Source organism: Cupressus sempervirens, chromosome 6 (genome assembly GCF_028749045.1).
Source record: "Cupressus sempervirens isolate cs-2001-9-10 chromosome 6, ASM2874904v1, whole genome shotgun sequence".
Taxonomy (NCBI): Eukaryota; Viridiplantae; Streptophyta; class Pinopsida; order Cupressales; family Cupressaceae; genus Cupressus; species Cupressus sempervirens.
This window is the reverse complement of record NC_143123.1, coordinates 149,448,813-149,467,785: the sequence shown is the minus strand read 5'-3', so window position 1 is coordinate 149,467,785 and position 18,973 is coordinate 149,448,813. Positions and strand designations below refer to the sequence as shown.

Genomic DNA, 18,973 nt, shown 5'->3' with positions numbered 1-18,973 from the left:
CTTGGATAATTGATTCACACCCCCCCCCACTCTCAGTTATTCTAAAGAATTCTAATAGCATTATCAATTATATAATCCTATTAATGTGGATAAACTAAATCTATATCATAAATTTGACTAACCAAATTTAATCCTTGATAAGGATCCAATTATATAAAAGATAAAAGAAGAACAATTTAATTTTATCCCTTATTTGGTCAAACAAACATTATGACGTAGGCAAAAAGGATGAATAACTAGGGCCAAAGGCTCACTCAACTATTCAAACCACCCTGCAAGAGTTAACACAACATAAGCAACACAAGGAACAACAACCAAAGGAGGAAGAAGAATGAAATACTTTTATTGATTCATCAAAATATCTTCATACATGCCCAGCTATAAGGCCTTCTAGGTTATGACCAATTACAATACATTCATAAACAAAGATCAACAGCAAATTCGCACCTTCAGTTCTGCTCTCTAACCTTCTTCCTTAAAAACTTTCCCCAAAAAATTGCCTAAGCCTAAACACTCTATTTATATTTGCCAAAACAACTTACATATCATTCTAGAATATTACATAAGAGGAAGGCCGACCCAACAACGGTCTAAACTCATCCCAAGAAAATATCTTAACATAAATGTTGCGAACAAAATAAATCTCGCAAGTTGGCCAACAAAAATCACGTCCAATTACTAGCACTTGGCATACACTAGATAACTTGGCACATGAAGGAATGCTATAGTAAATTGACACATGAAGGAATGCTATAGTAACTTAGCACATGAAGAGTGCTATAGTAACTCGACACATGAAGGAATGCTATAGTAGCTTGGCACATGAAGAGTGTTATAGTAACTCGACACAGGAAGAGTGCTACAATAACTAGGCACATGAAGGAATGCTACAGTAACTCAACACATGAAGAGTGCTATAGTAACTCAACACATGAAGAGTGCTACAGTAACTCAGCACATGAAGAGTGCTACAGTAACTCAGCACTAACTTGCAAAATGAACAAAATTGAGCTAGATAACAAGGCAACCTAGGATACTCCTGCATCAGACAACGAAGGTTGAAAGAAATGATTCTCCTGAATCATTGAGATGTCCCAACTTGAGCTGAATCCAACTCAAATTGAGAAATCCATGAAGCATCTTCAATAGGTATGTTCTTCCACTTCACCAAATATTCATAGTAATCTTTTCCTTTTGTGCTCTTGCCAACTCTCTGATCCAATATCTGTTCAACTTCTTTAATCTGCTACTTAGGATAATCATCTGATACAACAACTTCATCCTTTAACTCATGATATTTATACAAATCAACAATATTGAATATAGAAGATATATCCATGTCATTAGGTAACTCAACTTCATAAGCATTACCACTGTCAAACTTCTTCAAGATCTTACAAGGTCCAAATTTATTCATCTTCAGCTTACTATATGTTCCAACTAGGAATCTTCTTTTCTTTAGATGAACCATCACGCCATCACCAACTTAAAAATCATGGTGTCTTCTAGACTGATCAACATTCTCCTTATACTTCTAATTACTTTGTTCCAACCTCAACTTCACTTATGCAAAGACTCCATAAAATCAGTAAATTTTTCTCCTATAGTGCTTCTCTTTTCTTCACTAGTAACATCTCTCAAATCTGATATACCTCTAGGATGCATTCTAGTAACAATCTCAAAAGGTGTCTTCCCTATACTCCTATTCATAGAATTATTATATGCAAATTTAGCTTGTGCCAATACCATCTCCCAATTACTTGGCTTATTCCCAACTAAACATCTTAACAAATTTTCCAAGCTTCTACTCACAACCTCTGTCTGTCCATCTATTTGTGGATGGAATGTAGAACGAAACTTCAATTCAGTACCCATCTTCTTCTATAAAGTCTTCCAAAAGTAGCCAATAAACTTACTGTCTCTGTCAGAAATAATACTTCTTGGTAATCCATGCAATCTCACAATCTCCTTAAAAAAAAGTTTAGCAACATGCTCAACATCTGATGTCTTCTTACATGGTATGAAATGAGCCATCTTAGAAAATTTGTCCACTACAACAAATATAGAATCATATCCTTTCACTATCTTAGGCAGTCCAAGAACAAAATCCATATTGATGTCAATCCAAGGTTTCTTAGGAATAGTAATAGGTGTATACAAACAATTATTTCGACTCACTCCCTTTGCAACTTGACAAACTCCACAACTCTTTACAAATTTTTGAACATCCTAATACATTTGTGGCCAATAATACTTCTCTTTTAGCAAATTCAATGTCTTATCAATTCCAAAATGTCTAGCTAATCCACCACTATGCTTTTCTTTAATAAGATTCAACCTCATAGGACTTTTAGGAATACACAACTGAACACCTTTGAACAATATACCTTCTTGAATGAAATACTTATCATACTTACTTATGTGGTCTATCAGATTTGGTGCTCTGCACTCTCTCCATGCCTCAAAAAAATTAGGATCAACATCATATAACTCTTTCATCTCATCAAAACCAAGAACTTCAACCTTCGTTTCAATCAACAAAGAGTGTCTTCTACTTAATGCATCAACAACTTTGTTAGTGACTCCACTCTTATGCTTAATGATAAATGTAAAACTTTGCAAGTACTCAACCCACTTCATATATCTCTGATTCAATTTCTGTTGACTTCCCAAGTATTGTAAAGCTTTATGATCAGTATACAACACAAACTCCTTAGGCATCAAATAATATCTCCACTTCTTTAATGCTTGAACAATAGCATAAAACTCTTGATCATACACAGACTATTTCCTTTTAGCATCATTCAACTTTTCACTAAAGAAAGCAACAGGCTTACCTTCTTGACTTAATACAACTCCTATTGCATTACCACTTGCATCACATTCAACTTGAAATACTTTGTTGAAATTAGGCAAAGGCAATATAGGTAATTTAGCAACCTTTTGTTTCAAAGTCTCAAAACTCTTATCAGCTCCATGTGTCCACTTGAATTCCTTTTTATCTCCCCTCATTGTCTCAGTCATAGCATTACAAATAGCCCTGAAATTCCTTATAAACTTTCTATAAAAACTAGCCAAACCATGAAATGATCTTATCTTACTCACATTCTTAGGTGTAGGCCATTCCAAAATTTTTTTAACCTTCTTAGGATCCATCTTTAATCCATCAGTTGAAATCACAAATCCCAAATACACAATCTCCTTTTGCATAAAAGAACACTTTTTCAGATTAATCATCAATTTTTCCTCTTTCAACCTTTGCAATACTTGTCTAATATGCTCAAGATTTCTTCCTTAGTCTTTCTGAATATCAAAATATAATCCAAATAAACAATCACAAACTTACCCAAAAATCTTTTTAGAACTTCATTCATCAACCTCATGAAAGTACTAGGTGCATTAGTCAAACCAAAAGGAATAACCAACCATTCATACAAACCATATTTTGTCTTGAAAGCATTCTTCCATTCATCACCTTCTTTGATTTTGATTTGATGATAGCCACTCTTCAAATCAATCTTGGTAAAATACTTTGCTCCACTCAAACAATCCATTATGTCATCCATCCTCGGCATAGGAAACCTATATTTCATTGTGATTTTGTTAATAGCTCTGGAATCAATACACATTCTCCATTCTCCATTATTTTTAGGTGCTAATACAACAAGTATGGCACATGGACTCAAACTTTCTCTAATCAAACCTTTTTGCAACAACTCATGCACTTGTCTATTAAGTTCTTCATTCTCTGCAGGTGTCAATCTATATGGTGCTTTGTTTGGTAAACTAGCTCCAAGAATCAGATCCATACAATGACTTATACTTCTTACAAGAGGTAAACCATTTGGAATATTATCAGCAATAATGTCTTTATACTCATTCAACAACTTTGCAATTTCTTCTGACACCCGATCAATACTACCATCTATCATTCAGTCATTACTAGCTTCTACTACTCGACCATTACTACCAACACTCGGTCCTCTAGGAACTATGGCAAAATAGACTTCATTCCTTTTTATTTCCTTTTCAAATTGTTTCCCATTAACCATACAAATTTTTACAGCAATACAATTAACCTAATTTGGACTTTCAATAAAAGGCAGCAACGTTTGTTTTTTTCTATTTACCTAAAGAGTATATTGATTCAATCTTCCATCATGTACACCATATCTATCATATTGCCAAGGTCTACCCAACAAAATATGACAACAGTCCATGGGCATAATACCACACAAAACTTCATCAAAGTAATGTCCAATTTTAAAATTCATAAGGCATTGTTCACTTACCAATATCTTATGCTCATCTTTGATCCATGAACCATGATAAGTTTTGGGATGTTTCAGCCTCTGCAACTACAACTTGGTAACCAACTCTTTTAATGCCAAATTTGTAGAACTTCCACTGCCAATAATCACCTTGCAACATTTTTTAGCCATCTTACATTTTGTCTTGAAAAGACTTCTCCTTAAAATAGGTTCCTTATCACTTCCCTTATTACATAAGGTTCTCCTTAGCATCAAATTTTATCTAGCCTCAAGTCCACTTGGTGAACCCTCATCATCTTCTTGAATTACAACATTTCTGTTATTCTATCCACTTTTAGAGGATCTACATTCAAAAGATCTATGCCCTTCTTTTCCACATCTAAAATAATTACCATGAAATCCACCTCTAGAATAAGAATTACCTCTTCCTCGGTAAGAATTAGTGCCTCCTCAGTAAGAATTACCACTTTTGCATTTGGTCTTGCTTTTGTCTTCATTCTTCCATTCAGATTTTCCTTTATACTACAAAAAATTGTCAGATCTGCCACTTTCTCCATAAGATCTACCTCTGCCTCTCTGGAATTTGCCACCTCTACCTCTTTGTCAAGATCTCCTCAGCCTTCAAGGCATACTGATATGGTTTTTCTACACTTTCTAGCTTCAAAAAACTTATTTCATCTTGTATTCCAGATCTCAATGCATTAATTTACCTTACATTTTTCCCAACATCATCATTCACATGTCTAGATCTGATGTCCAATCTATAGAATTCCTCAGTATACTCTTTCACAGTCATGTCCTTTTGTTTCAAATTTTGCATCTTTCTCAACAAGCTAACTTGGTAATCAGTAGGGAGGAATTTTTTCTTTACCTTGTTCACCATCTTTGGCCAAGTTATGATCTTCTCCTTTCCTCTCCTTTGTCTATCAGTTTGCAAGTGCTCCCACCATAGTGATGCATGACCTTTCAACCTAGTGACTACAATCTTCACCTTTCTATTATTAGGAGTGTTTTCACACTCAAAGAACTTCTCCATATCAGAGATCCAATATAACATAGCATTGGTATCCAATTTTCCATCATAAGGAACAACTTCTACAACAGGCTTTGAATTTGCCCTAGACAACACTTGCAACAATCTTTCCTCATCTTGATCTTCTTTAGGTTTAGGATTATGGTTTGGTGCTACTGCTTCATCATTACTTACATCATCAAGATGTGCTCCTCTCCTATGGGTTGTCTCCATAGCATCTAATCTGGCTGCAATTTGTCTCAACTGATCCAATATAGCACCATCAACATTTTTTCTACCATGAACCATCTTTACAAATCAGGTTCCTGCAAGATTGTAACCCTCTACAAGTTATAGGTCAAATCCATAGATTTGCAACCCTACAACCAAATCTGAATTAGGGTTCTACATGATCCAATCTTCACAAGGATAAACCTCAAGTTCTGATACCAACTGATGCAAGCAAAAAGGATGAATAACTAGGGCCAAAGGCTCACCCAGCTATCCAAACCACCTTGCAAGATTTAACACAATGGAAGCAACACAAGGCACAACAACCAAAGGAGGAAGAAGAATGAAATACTTTTATTGATTCATCAAAATATCTTCATACATGCCCAACTGTAAGGCCTTTTGGGTTACGACCAATTACAATACATTCATATACAAAGATCAACAGAAAATTCGCACCTTCAGTTCTGCTCTCTAACCTTCTTCCCTAAAAACTTTCCCCAAAAAATTTCCTAACTCTAAGCCTCGAAACTCTATTTATACTTTCCAAAACAACTTACAGATCATTCTAGAACATTACATTAGAGGAAGGCTGACCCAACAATGGTCTGGAATCATCCCAAGAAAAGATCTTAAGATAAATGTCACAAATGAAATAAATCTCGCAAGTCAGCCTGCAGAAATCATGCCCAATTACTGGCACTTGGCATACACTAGATAACTCGACACATGAAGGAATGCTATAGTTACTCGGCACATGAAGGAATGCTACAATAACTCAGCACATGAAGAGTGCTATAGTAACTTGGCACATGAAGGAATGCTACAGTAACTTGGCACATGAAGAGTCCTATAGTAACTCAGCACATGAAGAGTGCTACAGTAACTCAACACATGAAGGAATGCTATAGTAACTCAGAACATGAAGAGTGCTATAGTAACTCGTCACATGAAGAATGCTATAGTAACTCGACACATGAAGAGTGCTATAGTAACTTGGCACCAACTAAACTTGCTACAGTAACTTGGCACATGAAGAGTGCTACAGTAACTCGGCACCAACTTGCAAAATGAGCAAAATTGAGTAGGATAACAAGGCAACCCAGGATGCTCCTGCATCACATTATAGAACTTCAAATAAACACACAAGTCTTAAAGATAACAACCAATTCGTGAATTGATTATAACAGAGAAATGAATTTAGGAAAGAAGATTAAATTTTAAATTGGATAGAAAACTAGATAGCTTTTGTTAATGTTAAAATAGGCAAGTACGTCATAGAGTCCTATCTCTTTTGGTTATCACTAATTAATAGCACATGATTATGATTTCCCTCCAAAAGGGAAGCGACAAGCTTCTAGCTATTTACATTTATGAGTTTTTGTATTCACTTAATCTTAGCTAACCAAAAGAAGAAACAATTTGAATACAAACAAAACCTAACAAGAAAACAAAACACATAGCTCCAAGAGACAGTAACATAGAATATTCAATATTCTCCTTTAGTGCTACCAATTGTAGATTCTAGATACTCCTTTACCCAATCCAAAATTTTCACAAAAGGAGGCCATTGATACTACAATATATAATGTATAATGAGAAGATGCTCCCTCCACCTATTACCTTCAATAGTCTATGCTTCAACTATAAATTTAGAGAATATGCTTTCTAATGTGATTACTTGATCCAAAAAGACATTGAATTCATCAACAAAAAAGACCCCATCCTAATTTAAATGGCTCATGATTTGTGGAGTCATGTTCTGATATTCTATCCTCCATTCTTCATAACTTTTCATTTAGCCCTCAAGATCCATGTAATTTGGAATTGTCCAATGCTTGATTGTATCAAAGGTTGACAACCTCTCTTCTGGCCTTGCTTCTTCTCGTACAATGCACTCTAACTCATCAAATAATGAATCCATGATCTTATTTGTTTCTTTGATTATTGCATGAGCACATAGATCTCTTTGCATAATGTAACATATTGAAGTGATCTCAAATGAGGATGGATTCCATCTCTTTGCCATGTTCTGTGACACAAATTTGTATATCTTAAACCTACTCAACATTTCACCTAATAGACAATACCCTTGGTATACATCTTCACATTTCCATATTACAACTTTTAATCTAAATGATAAAATTTTCTCCAAGGTAGAGAACAATTGTGTATAGAATTCCTATTTAAAATTTGCATTGAGATTACTCTCTACATCCTTTAGAATCTTTTTTTTCTTGTCAATAGATGGTTTTTTTTATAGTTTGATAAACAACAAGGGCTTGCTCAAATCTTGTTTTCTTCTATTTTTGTATCTCTTTTTCCTTATCAGAAAACTTGATATAAAACTCATTTATCACCTTGTTTAGCTCCACTTGTCTATTAATAGAGCTTTTCAATTCATCCTTTAACCTCTTTACCTAATCTATATTAAATGTGGATTGAAACATTAATGATTAGTAGAAATAAGTAGGTCTGTGTCTCCCACTTTCTAAACAATAGAAGTTCCTTCAACATCTCTAGAAAAAATTGACATTTTTTGTTTGTGAGCTCTTTTAAAGCTCACACACACACAGCCAAGGTTTGAGTTTCAGGGTTATACCCTAAAGTAACAATCTTCTCCTCACTTTGGAACTTAGCAAAAAAGGTAGTATCATCTTGTTTGCTCACCTGGTCCAAAGGGAAAGTCTCTTTGAGAGTTAGAGTAGGGACCGAGAGTATGTCATTCTTTCTCAACATATCCCTTGCTTCCTCGATAGTACAATCAATGTTGTCAAGGTTGAACTCAAACATCTAATTTATTAGTTCTTCATGTTTAGACTCCTCCACTCCCACACACCTAATTTGTTTTTATTCCTCAAAATTCTTCATCTTCATTTGTATCCATAAATCCTTAAACTCCTAGGAGTGTATGAAGTTACCATATTCAATAAACCTTGGTGGCCATGGCCTCTCTCTCATCCCCTAAACCCATCAGGTTCTCTTCAATATCATCCTTTATTTTGGCCTAATAACCATGAACCTCCTCTTGGAATATGGAAGCAAGGGAAGAAGAATTTACCTCCTCATCTTTCTTACATGTCTCTCATTATGGAAAAAGTTTCTTTAGTACCTCCTATCCCTTTAGACACATCATATGGGACAAGAAGAGGGTTTCATTTCAATCTTAGGGACCTTTGTGGGAGGTGATTTTAAATTATAATTATTAGTGATAATCTTAATCTCCTGGGAGGGAGCTTAGATATAACTTCATCAATTGCAATAAATTTCACTTCCAACATATCAAAGTCTCTAATATACAATTATCATATGAGGAATTCCTCTTTCTCATCATCATGAAATCTTGACAAGCCCCTCTGAATTCTATCCTTGTCAAATTCTCCAAGAGTTTTTACTTTGCTGAACCTCTACATAATATGAGTAAGGTTTTCATGGTTTCTTATTATATCTTCTTCCAAATCAAAGAGTGAGTGTACTCCTTCACCTAAGATTTGATATGGCTCGCTAGGTCAAAATTCTTGGCCTTTGCATTGTGCATATGATAAGATTTCAAATACTTTTGTACATGTTCCAAAGTCCTTTAGCCTACAATAAAGTCTCCAAGCCTGGTAACATTAGGCAAAAATGTACCCTTTCTTCTTGAAGAAATAATCGCCTCCTCCAACCACAATAACTTCCATGTAAACTCTAAAAATGAAATTATCTCTAGCACAAAAGATGAAAATTTGTGTGGTGCCTACATCAAGTGATTTAGAGGTTTTTGAGCCCTCCACTCTTACTCTGACTCCATTTTAATCTCACTTTTCCACTTTAGATCGTGTTGGCATTAAGAATAATTTTTTTATTTCTCTAGTTGTTGATTGTTGGACTAAATTTATTAAAACCAATAAAGTTATTGTTTCTAATGACCATGTTTGTAATATTATGATTCTTTCGATATTTCTCTGATATTTTATCAAGTTAGGCTAAATCTATTACTTCTGATAATGTTATTATTCTTAAAGATATTGTTACGTTCATATAATATTTCTACTATCTTGTCATCTTCTATTTATGATGTATCCTTTGTTAGGGATTTTGAAGGGGTTTCCTCTTCCCCTTCACCTAAGTCTTTGGATTTCAAAGACAATATTCCTAGTTGGACTTTAGGAGAAAGATGAAGAAATATGTGAAGGTGCCTAAGTTTGTTTCAAATGTTGTCCAATCCTAACTATGGTTACCTCCTGGGTAAACTTTTTCTTTTTCTTTTAGTAGGCTTTAGGTCTTGTAAAAGCCTCACTTACCTTAAAAGAAAAAAATCAATATTTATCTACATGCATTTAATTTTATAATTATGGTTGGTGGTCAAAGTGAAATTATTATCATGGAAATGCTCTTTTTGGAAGTTAGGTTTGTACATTGACTTATACTACCTAATATCACAATGATATGATGGGTTTTAAAAAGAATATTATATTAGCTAATTTGTGATTATGTAATAATATTTAGTTAGCGTAGTAGTTTGCGATTGATGTTTGGCACATCCCAATATAGTAGTCCTTTATTATAAGCATTACCTTGTTGAAACTATTATGTCAATGTTGATACACTTGGTCAAGATTTTGTGTGAACAATACTGTGTTATGCCGATGATTATTGCTATTAGTTGTATAAGTAACAATACGAACACTTCAAGTGATAAGGTACGATTGTTGTATTTTTAATGTACTACTTGTGCAATGGTTGTGTGTGCAAGAACATGTCTAGTTATTGTGTTGTATGGGAATATTATTTTCCAATGTATTGTGGTACCTATGTTACCAAGGTAAATTGAATATAGATAAATTTAAGGTCCTTTACTTTCCCTATAAAGATATTTTGAATATGTATGCAAAAATTGAGTGGTGTTGGGAATTTGTGCCCATTTCCTCTATGTTGACCATGACCATCATACTCATCATATTTTTAAGGATGACCATTATGAAATAGATGTAATGATAACCCGAGAATTTTGAGATTAGAGTTATTAATTAATACAAAATTGAGTCGTGGCTTGTTTTAGAAGGGAGAAGGGATGGATAGTTAATTGATTGGTCTTAATAAGTTATATGACTTTCATTCTATGACAAGTATTCTTTCTATTTTATTTTCATAAGAAGCTACTCGAATAATTATGAGACAACAAAGGAAATATTTGAATTTTTTAATTTAAGATAAGCTACTCGAATAATTATGAGACAACAAAGGAAATATTTGAATTTGTTAATTTAAGATATATTTTTATTTGTTAAGGGTGAGTGAGTAGAGTTGGTGTGAAGGCGAGTCGTGAGGCGTAGTGTTAGGCTAATGATCCCGGTGCTACGCATCAACTCCGGTTCGAGTCACACTAGGTTTACCACAAACCCTTTGCCAATAGTGACATCTTGTGATGGTTAATTTGTTGTGTTGTTATCCTTGCCATCAAGGTTCAAATCTCATTGGGATGAGGTCCCCCATTTGTGGCCTCACTGGTTCATAGCTCCAGGTCAAAGCGTTTACCCCTCTTTAAAAAAAAATATTTTTATTTGTTAATAAAATAAAAAATCTATGATCATAGTTTAAATGATGATCTACAAATTTTAAATGATTATAAATTAGGAAACATAAATAGAATTTTACATTTGATAAAAATAAAATTTTAAACATAAACATATTTATTAAATAAAATTATTGTAATATAAATAATATAACTTATAAAATAAATGATATAACAAATATATTAATATACATATATAGTAAATGTCTATTTTAAATAAAATTTATGTTCATTATCAAATATTATATATTATTTTCATTTATTAATGACTATTAAAAACAAGTATTAAATTTAACACATTTCACCACTTTTTTATTATTATAAAATATTCATAGATATTATTAAATCAGATAAAATATAACATAATTTTCCTACCTTTTGCTGTTGATGTAATTATTAATCATATCTATCATATGAGCAGACCTGGTACTTTTAGTTTTTTTCTCTTGTTTTTCATTAATTTGTCTACTAAAGATTCAGGAATGGACAAAAACTAACATCTAATTTTTATGATGTGATAAATTTATATATATATTTTTATAAATACTGTTTCGGCAACTTATATGCACCATTATGCAGTGTTCATAGTCTAAGTACATTAAAGGTGCATTATCGTGGCACATTAAATGTCGATTTGTTGGATGCATGCAAGTATTTTTAGCCCTATCTTCAATGCTTTTGACATGCTTGATCATGTGACACTGCATTTTATTCTCATTGTTTTGATTTTAAATAGTAAACTGCTACATCTTTTGTCTGTTGATGGACAAGGCTGAATATTCTATTTATTTTATCTGAATTGAGACTTATGCCCTTCCATTGCAGATTGCTTTATTTCTTTGAAAGTCTGGAATGCTCAGAAAGTTGGGGCAGCGGCTGTCCTTGTGGTTGATTACAAGGAAGAACCTTTGATAACTATGGATTCGCCTGATAAAGGTAGTTCAATTTATGAACAGAATATCAGTATTCCCTCTGCATTCATCGAGAAGAATTTAGGTGACAAACTGAAAGATGCTATTAGTAAGGGGGACATGGTCAATATTAATTTGGGCTGGAGAGATTTTGTTCCACAGATAGTTGAACGTGTGAAATATGATTTATGGATAAATGACAATCATGACTGGGGATTGACGTCTGAAATGCAGATGAAGTTTGTGAAGAATTTCAAAGGAGTTGCTCAAATTCTTGAGAAAAATGGGTACACACAATTTACCCCACACTATATCACTTGGCAGTGCCCTGAGGCTTTTACTTTGAGCAAGCAATGCAAAGCTCAATGTATTAATCATGGAAGATACTGTGCACTTGATTTTGAAGGGCGATTTGGTTGGGGGTTTTCCGGGAAAGATGTGGTGATTGAAAATCTGAGACAATTGTGTGTCTTTCATGTTGCAAAAGAAGATAACAGACCATGGGTTTGGTGGGACTATGCCACTGATTTCAATACTAGGTGTCATATGGCGGGGGAAAGATATATCAGAGACTTGGCAGATAGTATCATCAAATCTCTAGGTACCCATTTTCTGTTTTCCTTCAATTTGAGATTTTTCAAAAGCATCTTTGTATAAAGATTTTTATATCAATGTTTTGGATATACTTTTTGATTCATCATAGTATGAAAGAGACACACATTCAAGATACCTGATGCAATATTCATTCTGTTTCTCTCTTTCATTCTAATGATATATCATATAGTGTAATGAGAAATCTTTACACAATCGATTTCAAGTACACAACTGATTTGGATGGCAGGTTTGGATGGCGAGAAAATTGAAAAATGCATGGGAGATCCAAATGCAGATGTAGAAAACTTTGTTCTGGAAGCTCAACGAGATACACAGGTTAGTTTACAAGTTAATCTATTTGTTGTGAAAAGTTCTATTCAGTTGTAAGAGTACAATTATTTGTGAAATATTTGTCAAAACTGGCAATCAATTTTTTTTCGTAATTTCTCTTTTTGTTTCTCCCCTTGGTTTATGGATTTCTTAGATCGGATGGGGATCTCGTGGTGCTGTCACAATAATACCCAGCCTTTTTATCAATGACAAGCAATATAGAGGTTGAAATTATTATTTTAAGTATTCTATTTCTGTTCTTGGATACACACATCTGTGAGATGCTTACATGTTCTCACTGCAGGAATACTTAACAGAGGAAATGTCAAGAAAGCAATTTGTTCTGGTTTTGAGGAAACCATTAAACCCGGAATCTGCTTTAATGATGGTGAGATTCAGTTTAATTAGCTGGGTAGAGAAAGGCTTTAGAGATTCTGCATTTTCAAATGTCTGAAAGTCTCTGTCTCTGTTTGGGTTAAGTTGAGAAAACAAAATAAAAATATTCATAAACTGGAAACTATTTGTTATTTCATAACAATTGTATGATGAAGAACAATAAAGAAAATTTATGAAGGAGACGGCAATGACAGTTATAACTGTTAATAGTTGTTATTCAAAACTGAACTAAAATCAAATTATAAAAATAAACTAATATTTAAGAAAACCTAATCTAATATTTAATATTTAGAAAATGTGAAGATTAATTACTAACATCTGCCCTTAATCTGAAGGGATTATAAAAATATCTGCTGGTTGGTCTGCAGTATGACAATATTTCAGCTATATAACCATCTTTTACATGATACCGAATTAAATGATACTTTGTGTTAATGTGTTTAATGCGATCATGAAATACTAGATTTTTAGCCATTTTGATAGAAGATTGATTGTCAATGAAGAGTGGGTTGGAGAAATCCTATGGTGTTTGCAAGTCTTCAAGAATCCTTCTAAGCCATAAAATTTCTTGAGTTGGTTCAAAGCCTGCCATATATTCAGCTTCAGAAGAAAAGACAGTTGGAACAAGATTGCACAAGACCTGAGATGCATTAAAAATCCAGTTGTAGATATATCATCGGTTGACTCACCTACATAATCTGAGTCAGAATAGCCAATCAAAGAAACCTATTTTGTTCTAGAGTATTGCAGCCCATAATGTTGAGTACCTCGTAGATACCCAAGAATTTTTTTAGTAGCTGACCAATGAGTTTGTCTAGGTTGTTGCATAAACCTTGAAAGAATTACAACAACAAAAGCATATCCGGACGAGTGGTTGTAGCATAGATCAAACTACCAACAAGTTTACTATATATAGTTCCATCAACCAATGCCGAGGAGTCATCTAATGTGAGTTTTGTATTTTGTTCCATGGGAGTACTAAGTGGCTTGCAATCAAACATGCTAAACTTATGCAATAGATCACCAATATATTTTTGCTAGGTAATAAAAATAGAATAAGGTTTTTGAATCATCTCAATACCTAAATAGTAATGAAGATGACCTAAATCAATCATATCAAAACCCTGCTTCAATTGTTCTTCCACATCTTAATATTATTCTCATCACTACCAGTGATAATTAAATCATCCACATAAACAACAAGATAGGTAATAATGTTATCAATCTTTTTAACAAAACATGTTGCATCATCAAATTCAAATTAGTGGAAATTCAACTTCAAGAGATGCCGAGTAAGTTTTTCATAAAAAATCTGAGGAGCTTGTTTCAAACCATATAAATATTTGACAAGCTTGCATACCTAATGTTCTTTCCTATTAAGTGCATGCACCCTTCAAGTTGAGTCATTTTGACAATTTCTTTAAGATCACCATTTAAGAACGTAGATTTGACATCCATTTGGTGAATAGTCCACCCATTTTGAGTTGCAAGACTCAACAAAGCATGGATGGTGGTCCATTTTTCTATAGGTGCAAATGTTTCATCAAAATATATTCCCTCTTTTTGAGCATATCCTTTAGCAACAAGTCAAGCATTAGATTTTTCAAGGGTGCCATCTTCTTTATATTTATTTCTAAAAATCCACTTGCAACTAATAGGGTTACAACCAAGTGGTGGATCAATCAACTCACATGTGCCATTTTTTATTAGTGCCTCATACTCATCCTACATAGCCTGCCTCCAAACTGCATTGTTTTTAGCTTCAACATAGGAAGTTGATTCGTAGTCACTTATGAGATTGAGCTTATCGGTAGACTCTTGGGTATCGAGAATATTGGATTGAACCTCTAGCCTTTCCTTGCAAGAACTTCCTATACCTATTTTTCCCATTTCATTAGGTCTTGAATCTTTCAAAGTTTGTTGGTCTTGTTTGGTCCACTTATGAGAAGATTTTGGTTGCACAAAAGATGTTTCAGTAGTGACCAATAGATCTAAAATTTCATGCTCATCATTTGGGGGAGTTTCTTCTTGCTCATTCATAGATGAATCAGCTTGAGTTTGAGGTATAAATTCCACATGTAGATCCATTAAAGATGAGGCTAAATAAGTCAAGGTCCCCCAAACTATATAATCTCACAAGAATTTTCTTTCCAAGGAGACGATTTTGAAAGTTCCTCAAGGTGTTGACATTCAATATCTTCAACACTTTTGGAAGTTTCATAAAATATAATATCACATGTAATGATGACCTTTTTATTAGCTTCATCATACAACCTATATGCTTTAGAGGATTCATAATATCCAAGAAAAATACATTTAAAATTGTGATGTTGCAACGTACTTGTTTTGTCTTTAGGAATTAAAGCATAGCAAAATGGACCAAAAAATTGTAAGATGTTGAATAGAAGGAGGATACCCCTACAAAACTTCATATGGAATTGTTCGGTGAAGTGCTAATGATGGAGATCTATTATGAAGATAGACTACAATTCTTGATGCTTCAACCCAAAAATGCAACTTGATTCCTTTAAAATATAACATTGCTCTAACCATATTCATGATGTTTTTGTTCATTCATTCAACAACTCCATTTTGTTGAGGAGTACCTAGTATAGTTAGATGATGTTGAATCCCATTCTGGCTTAGATAATCTTCAAAAACTAGAGAAGTAAATTCTCCACCATTGTTTGTTTGAAGAGTACCAATTGGACATTTAGCTTGGTTTTCAATCATAACATGAAATCTTTTAAAAGTTTTAAAATCTTCAAATATTTTTTGCAAGAAATAAATCCAAGTCATGCGACTATAATCATCAATGAACAACATAAAAAACTAAGATCCTCTCATAGAAGTTACTGGTAAAGGCCCACATAAATTTGAATGGATAAGCTGCAATTTTCTTTGTGCTCTCCAAGTGGATCAAGGGAAAGAATTTCTATGTTGCTTGGCAATAATGCACGCTCCAAACAATTCAACACATTTAGGCAAAATAGACAACCCATCAACACCATTCTTTTTCATTATATGAATTTTATCATAACAAATATGCCCAAATCTTGCATGCCATAATATAGTAGAAGATAGATTACCTTCCTCAGTAAGATACAAATTTCTTTTAGAAAGAGTAGAAGTGCCATTTAATTTTAATAATCTTCCATCCTTAATCTAGTCAACACAACTTGATTATTATATTATTTTCTTATGAAAATTTGACCATCTTTTAATAGAATGGAGTTCAACCTTGTTGGTGAATCAATACTAGAGATAAAAAATTACGTTGCAATTGAGGAATAAAAAAAACTCATGAAACATAAAATCTGGAAGATTAGGCAACTTAAGTCAAATAATTCCTTTTCTAACAAGTTTGAGACTTGATTTATCTGTTAAGTAAATTGGACCACAATCACTTTTATGAAATTCTTCGAAGAAATCTCATCAAAATGTCATATTTTGTGTGGCTCCAGTATCTAAAATCCACGTATCATACCATGAGGAATTAGACGCACATTCTGAAACTGAAAGAACATATTGATCACCATCACTATCACAAGAAAACTAAGTTGCTCCTAGAATTTTATCATCTGAAGGTTTATCATTATTATAAATTTTGGTTTTATTTTTTTCTTAAAAGAGTTTTCTTTAAAATTTTCTATCTTATCCCAAGAGAGTTTGCATTCATGTGCTTCATGACTACCTTTTCTACCACATCTTTACAATATAAAAATTGCCTACCATTTTGATTATCAATTTTCTTCCATTGAATTCTACTTTTCCCTCTATCATTATAATCACCTCTTTAAGATATTTTATTTACAATTTTCTCTTGATAAGAAAGATACACATTTCTATTTGGATTATCTATTTTTCTTCTAAAAGATTTCTCACACCCTGCTAAATTTTCAACCAATAGATCAAAAGTAATGGTTTTTAATTGGTCGCTTTCTTGAAGAGACTCTAGATATATGGAATGTATTGGAAGACTTGTTCTTTAAAAAAAGTTGTAAGATATATATCAACTTTCCCACTTGCAACATCAACATCTTGTTTTATGGCTCTAATTTGAAGCTAGACTGATAACATCACCATTTTTTAATTCAAGATTGAATAATTTTAATTGCAACTAAATGAACTCTAACTCTAAATGAGAATCAAATAAAAATTTTAACTTATAAAGGACATCCTATGCACGTGTGCATCCCTATATATGTCGATACACTTCTCCATTAATAGAAGCCCTTATCAAAGCTAAAGCTTTTGCATTTTTATATAATGATATTTCTTTTTCTTTAGCATCAACTAATTCAACATGAGTATTTCCATCACATATTTTGGACCATAAATCATTAAATATAAGTGTATTTTGGCCCAGATTGAAAACACAACAAAAATATGTTTAAAATGGAAACTGTTTGTTATTTCATGACACTTGTATCTTCAAGAACAATCAAGCAAATTTATAAAGGAGTTGACAATAAAAATTATAAACTGTTATACAAATCTACCAGAACTAAAATCAAACTAAAAAAAACTAATACTAAAGAAAACCTAATCTAATATTTAATATTTAGAAAACATGAAGATTAATTACTAACATGTGAGATTCAATTTTAGATGGGTAGAGAAAGATTTCAGAGATTTTGCATTTTCAAATGTTTGAAAGTCTCTGTTTGGGTTAAGATGAGATACTTCATAGTGTAGTTATATATTTGTGGCATAGCCTAGACAATTTTTGAATGAAGTAGGTAGATGGATATGAATTATTGACTATATCAAGTAATCTCAACATTTTTTGAAATTAGACATGAAGACAGATGAATGTTTGTTAAACAATGGCGGATGTTGGGAAGATAAAAAGGCAAATATAACAGCCTGTGAGGTACATAATTTTTTTGTTTTGCCAAGACAAAGGGAATATTTTTTTTTCTCCCTCTACAAATGTGCTCTATTTCTTTTTAAGATCCATGCTAAAGGATATGACCTTTCATTGTTGTAGGATACTTCCCGAGGAAGGGTTTGTAAGTGTCCTTTGGTTGAAGGTGTTCAATTACAGGGAGATGGGTATACCTACTGTGATGTTCCAATTTTTGGACTCCGAAAGTTAAGCTTGAAGTTGTGGGTATAAAAGATCATTCAAGTGTGTTATTGGAATTGGAATAGAAGTTGAAGTTATGTCAAGACATTTACTCATTCTATATTTATGCGTGCTAGTGTGGTGCCTCCAATTTGTGTGTTCCAGAATTAATTTTGAAAGTAGTGGATAAGAAAAGTCATTCAGGTGTTTCATTGGATTAGAGATTGAGTTTATGTTGGACATGACATTGGATATCTATATGTGCTAGTGTGATTTCATGGATTTGAACAATGTTAGTTGAAGTGAAAAAGTAGATTAAACATGTGTGAGTAACTAACTATAAAGTTCACTATATAAATCTTATAGGTATCTTAGATAGATATTAAAAAATAAGTCTTTGTTTTGTGTTTATTCAATAAAAATGGTATTTCTTTGAAGTTCATATAACATAATAATTTATTTTTGTTAAATAGAATGCAACTTTTTTGTTGAATGATATTTTGCTTCCATTTATTTTCATTTAACTTTATCATAATACTAAGAGTAGGATTCAATGTGAGAGCATGAAAGCTTTTCATGAGTCAGTTCTTGTAGTATAGGAGT

The 18,973-nt window shown here is 32.9% G+C and overlaps 1 protein-coding gene across 1 annotated transcript in view; it reads left to right on the top strand.

The window, feature by feature from the left end:
- LOC149551674 (vacuolar-sorting receptor 1-like) overlaps positions 1-18,643 on the top strand; it is a 69,574-nt gene extending 50,931 nt beyond the window's left edge. Inside the window, exons 3-8 of the mRNA XM_089789726.1 lie at positions 11,894-12,580; positions 12,821-12,909; positions 13,058-13,127; positions 13,208-13,291; positions 18,099-18,175; positions 18,293-18,643. Coding sequence (XP_089645852.1) covers positions 11,894-12,580; positions 12,821-12,909; positions 13,058-13,127; positions 13,208-13,291; positions 18,099-18,175; positions 18,293-18,421 — 1,136 coding nt within the window. The 3' untranslated portion in view covers positions 18,422-18,643. The remainder of the gene's footprint in view (positions 1-11,893; positions 12,581-12,820; positions 12,910-13,057; positions 13,128-13,207; positions 13,292-18,098; positions 18,176-18,292) is intronic.
- Positions 18,644-18,973: the final 330 nt, after the last annotated feature.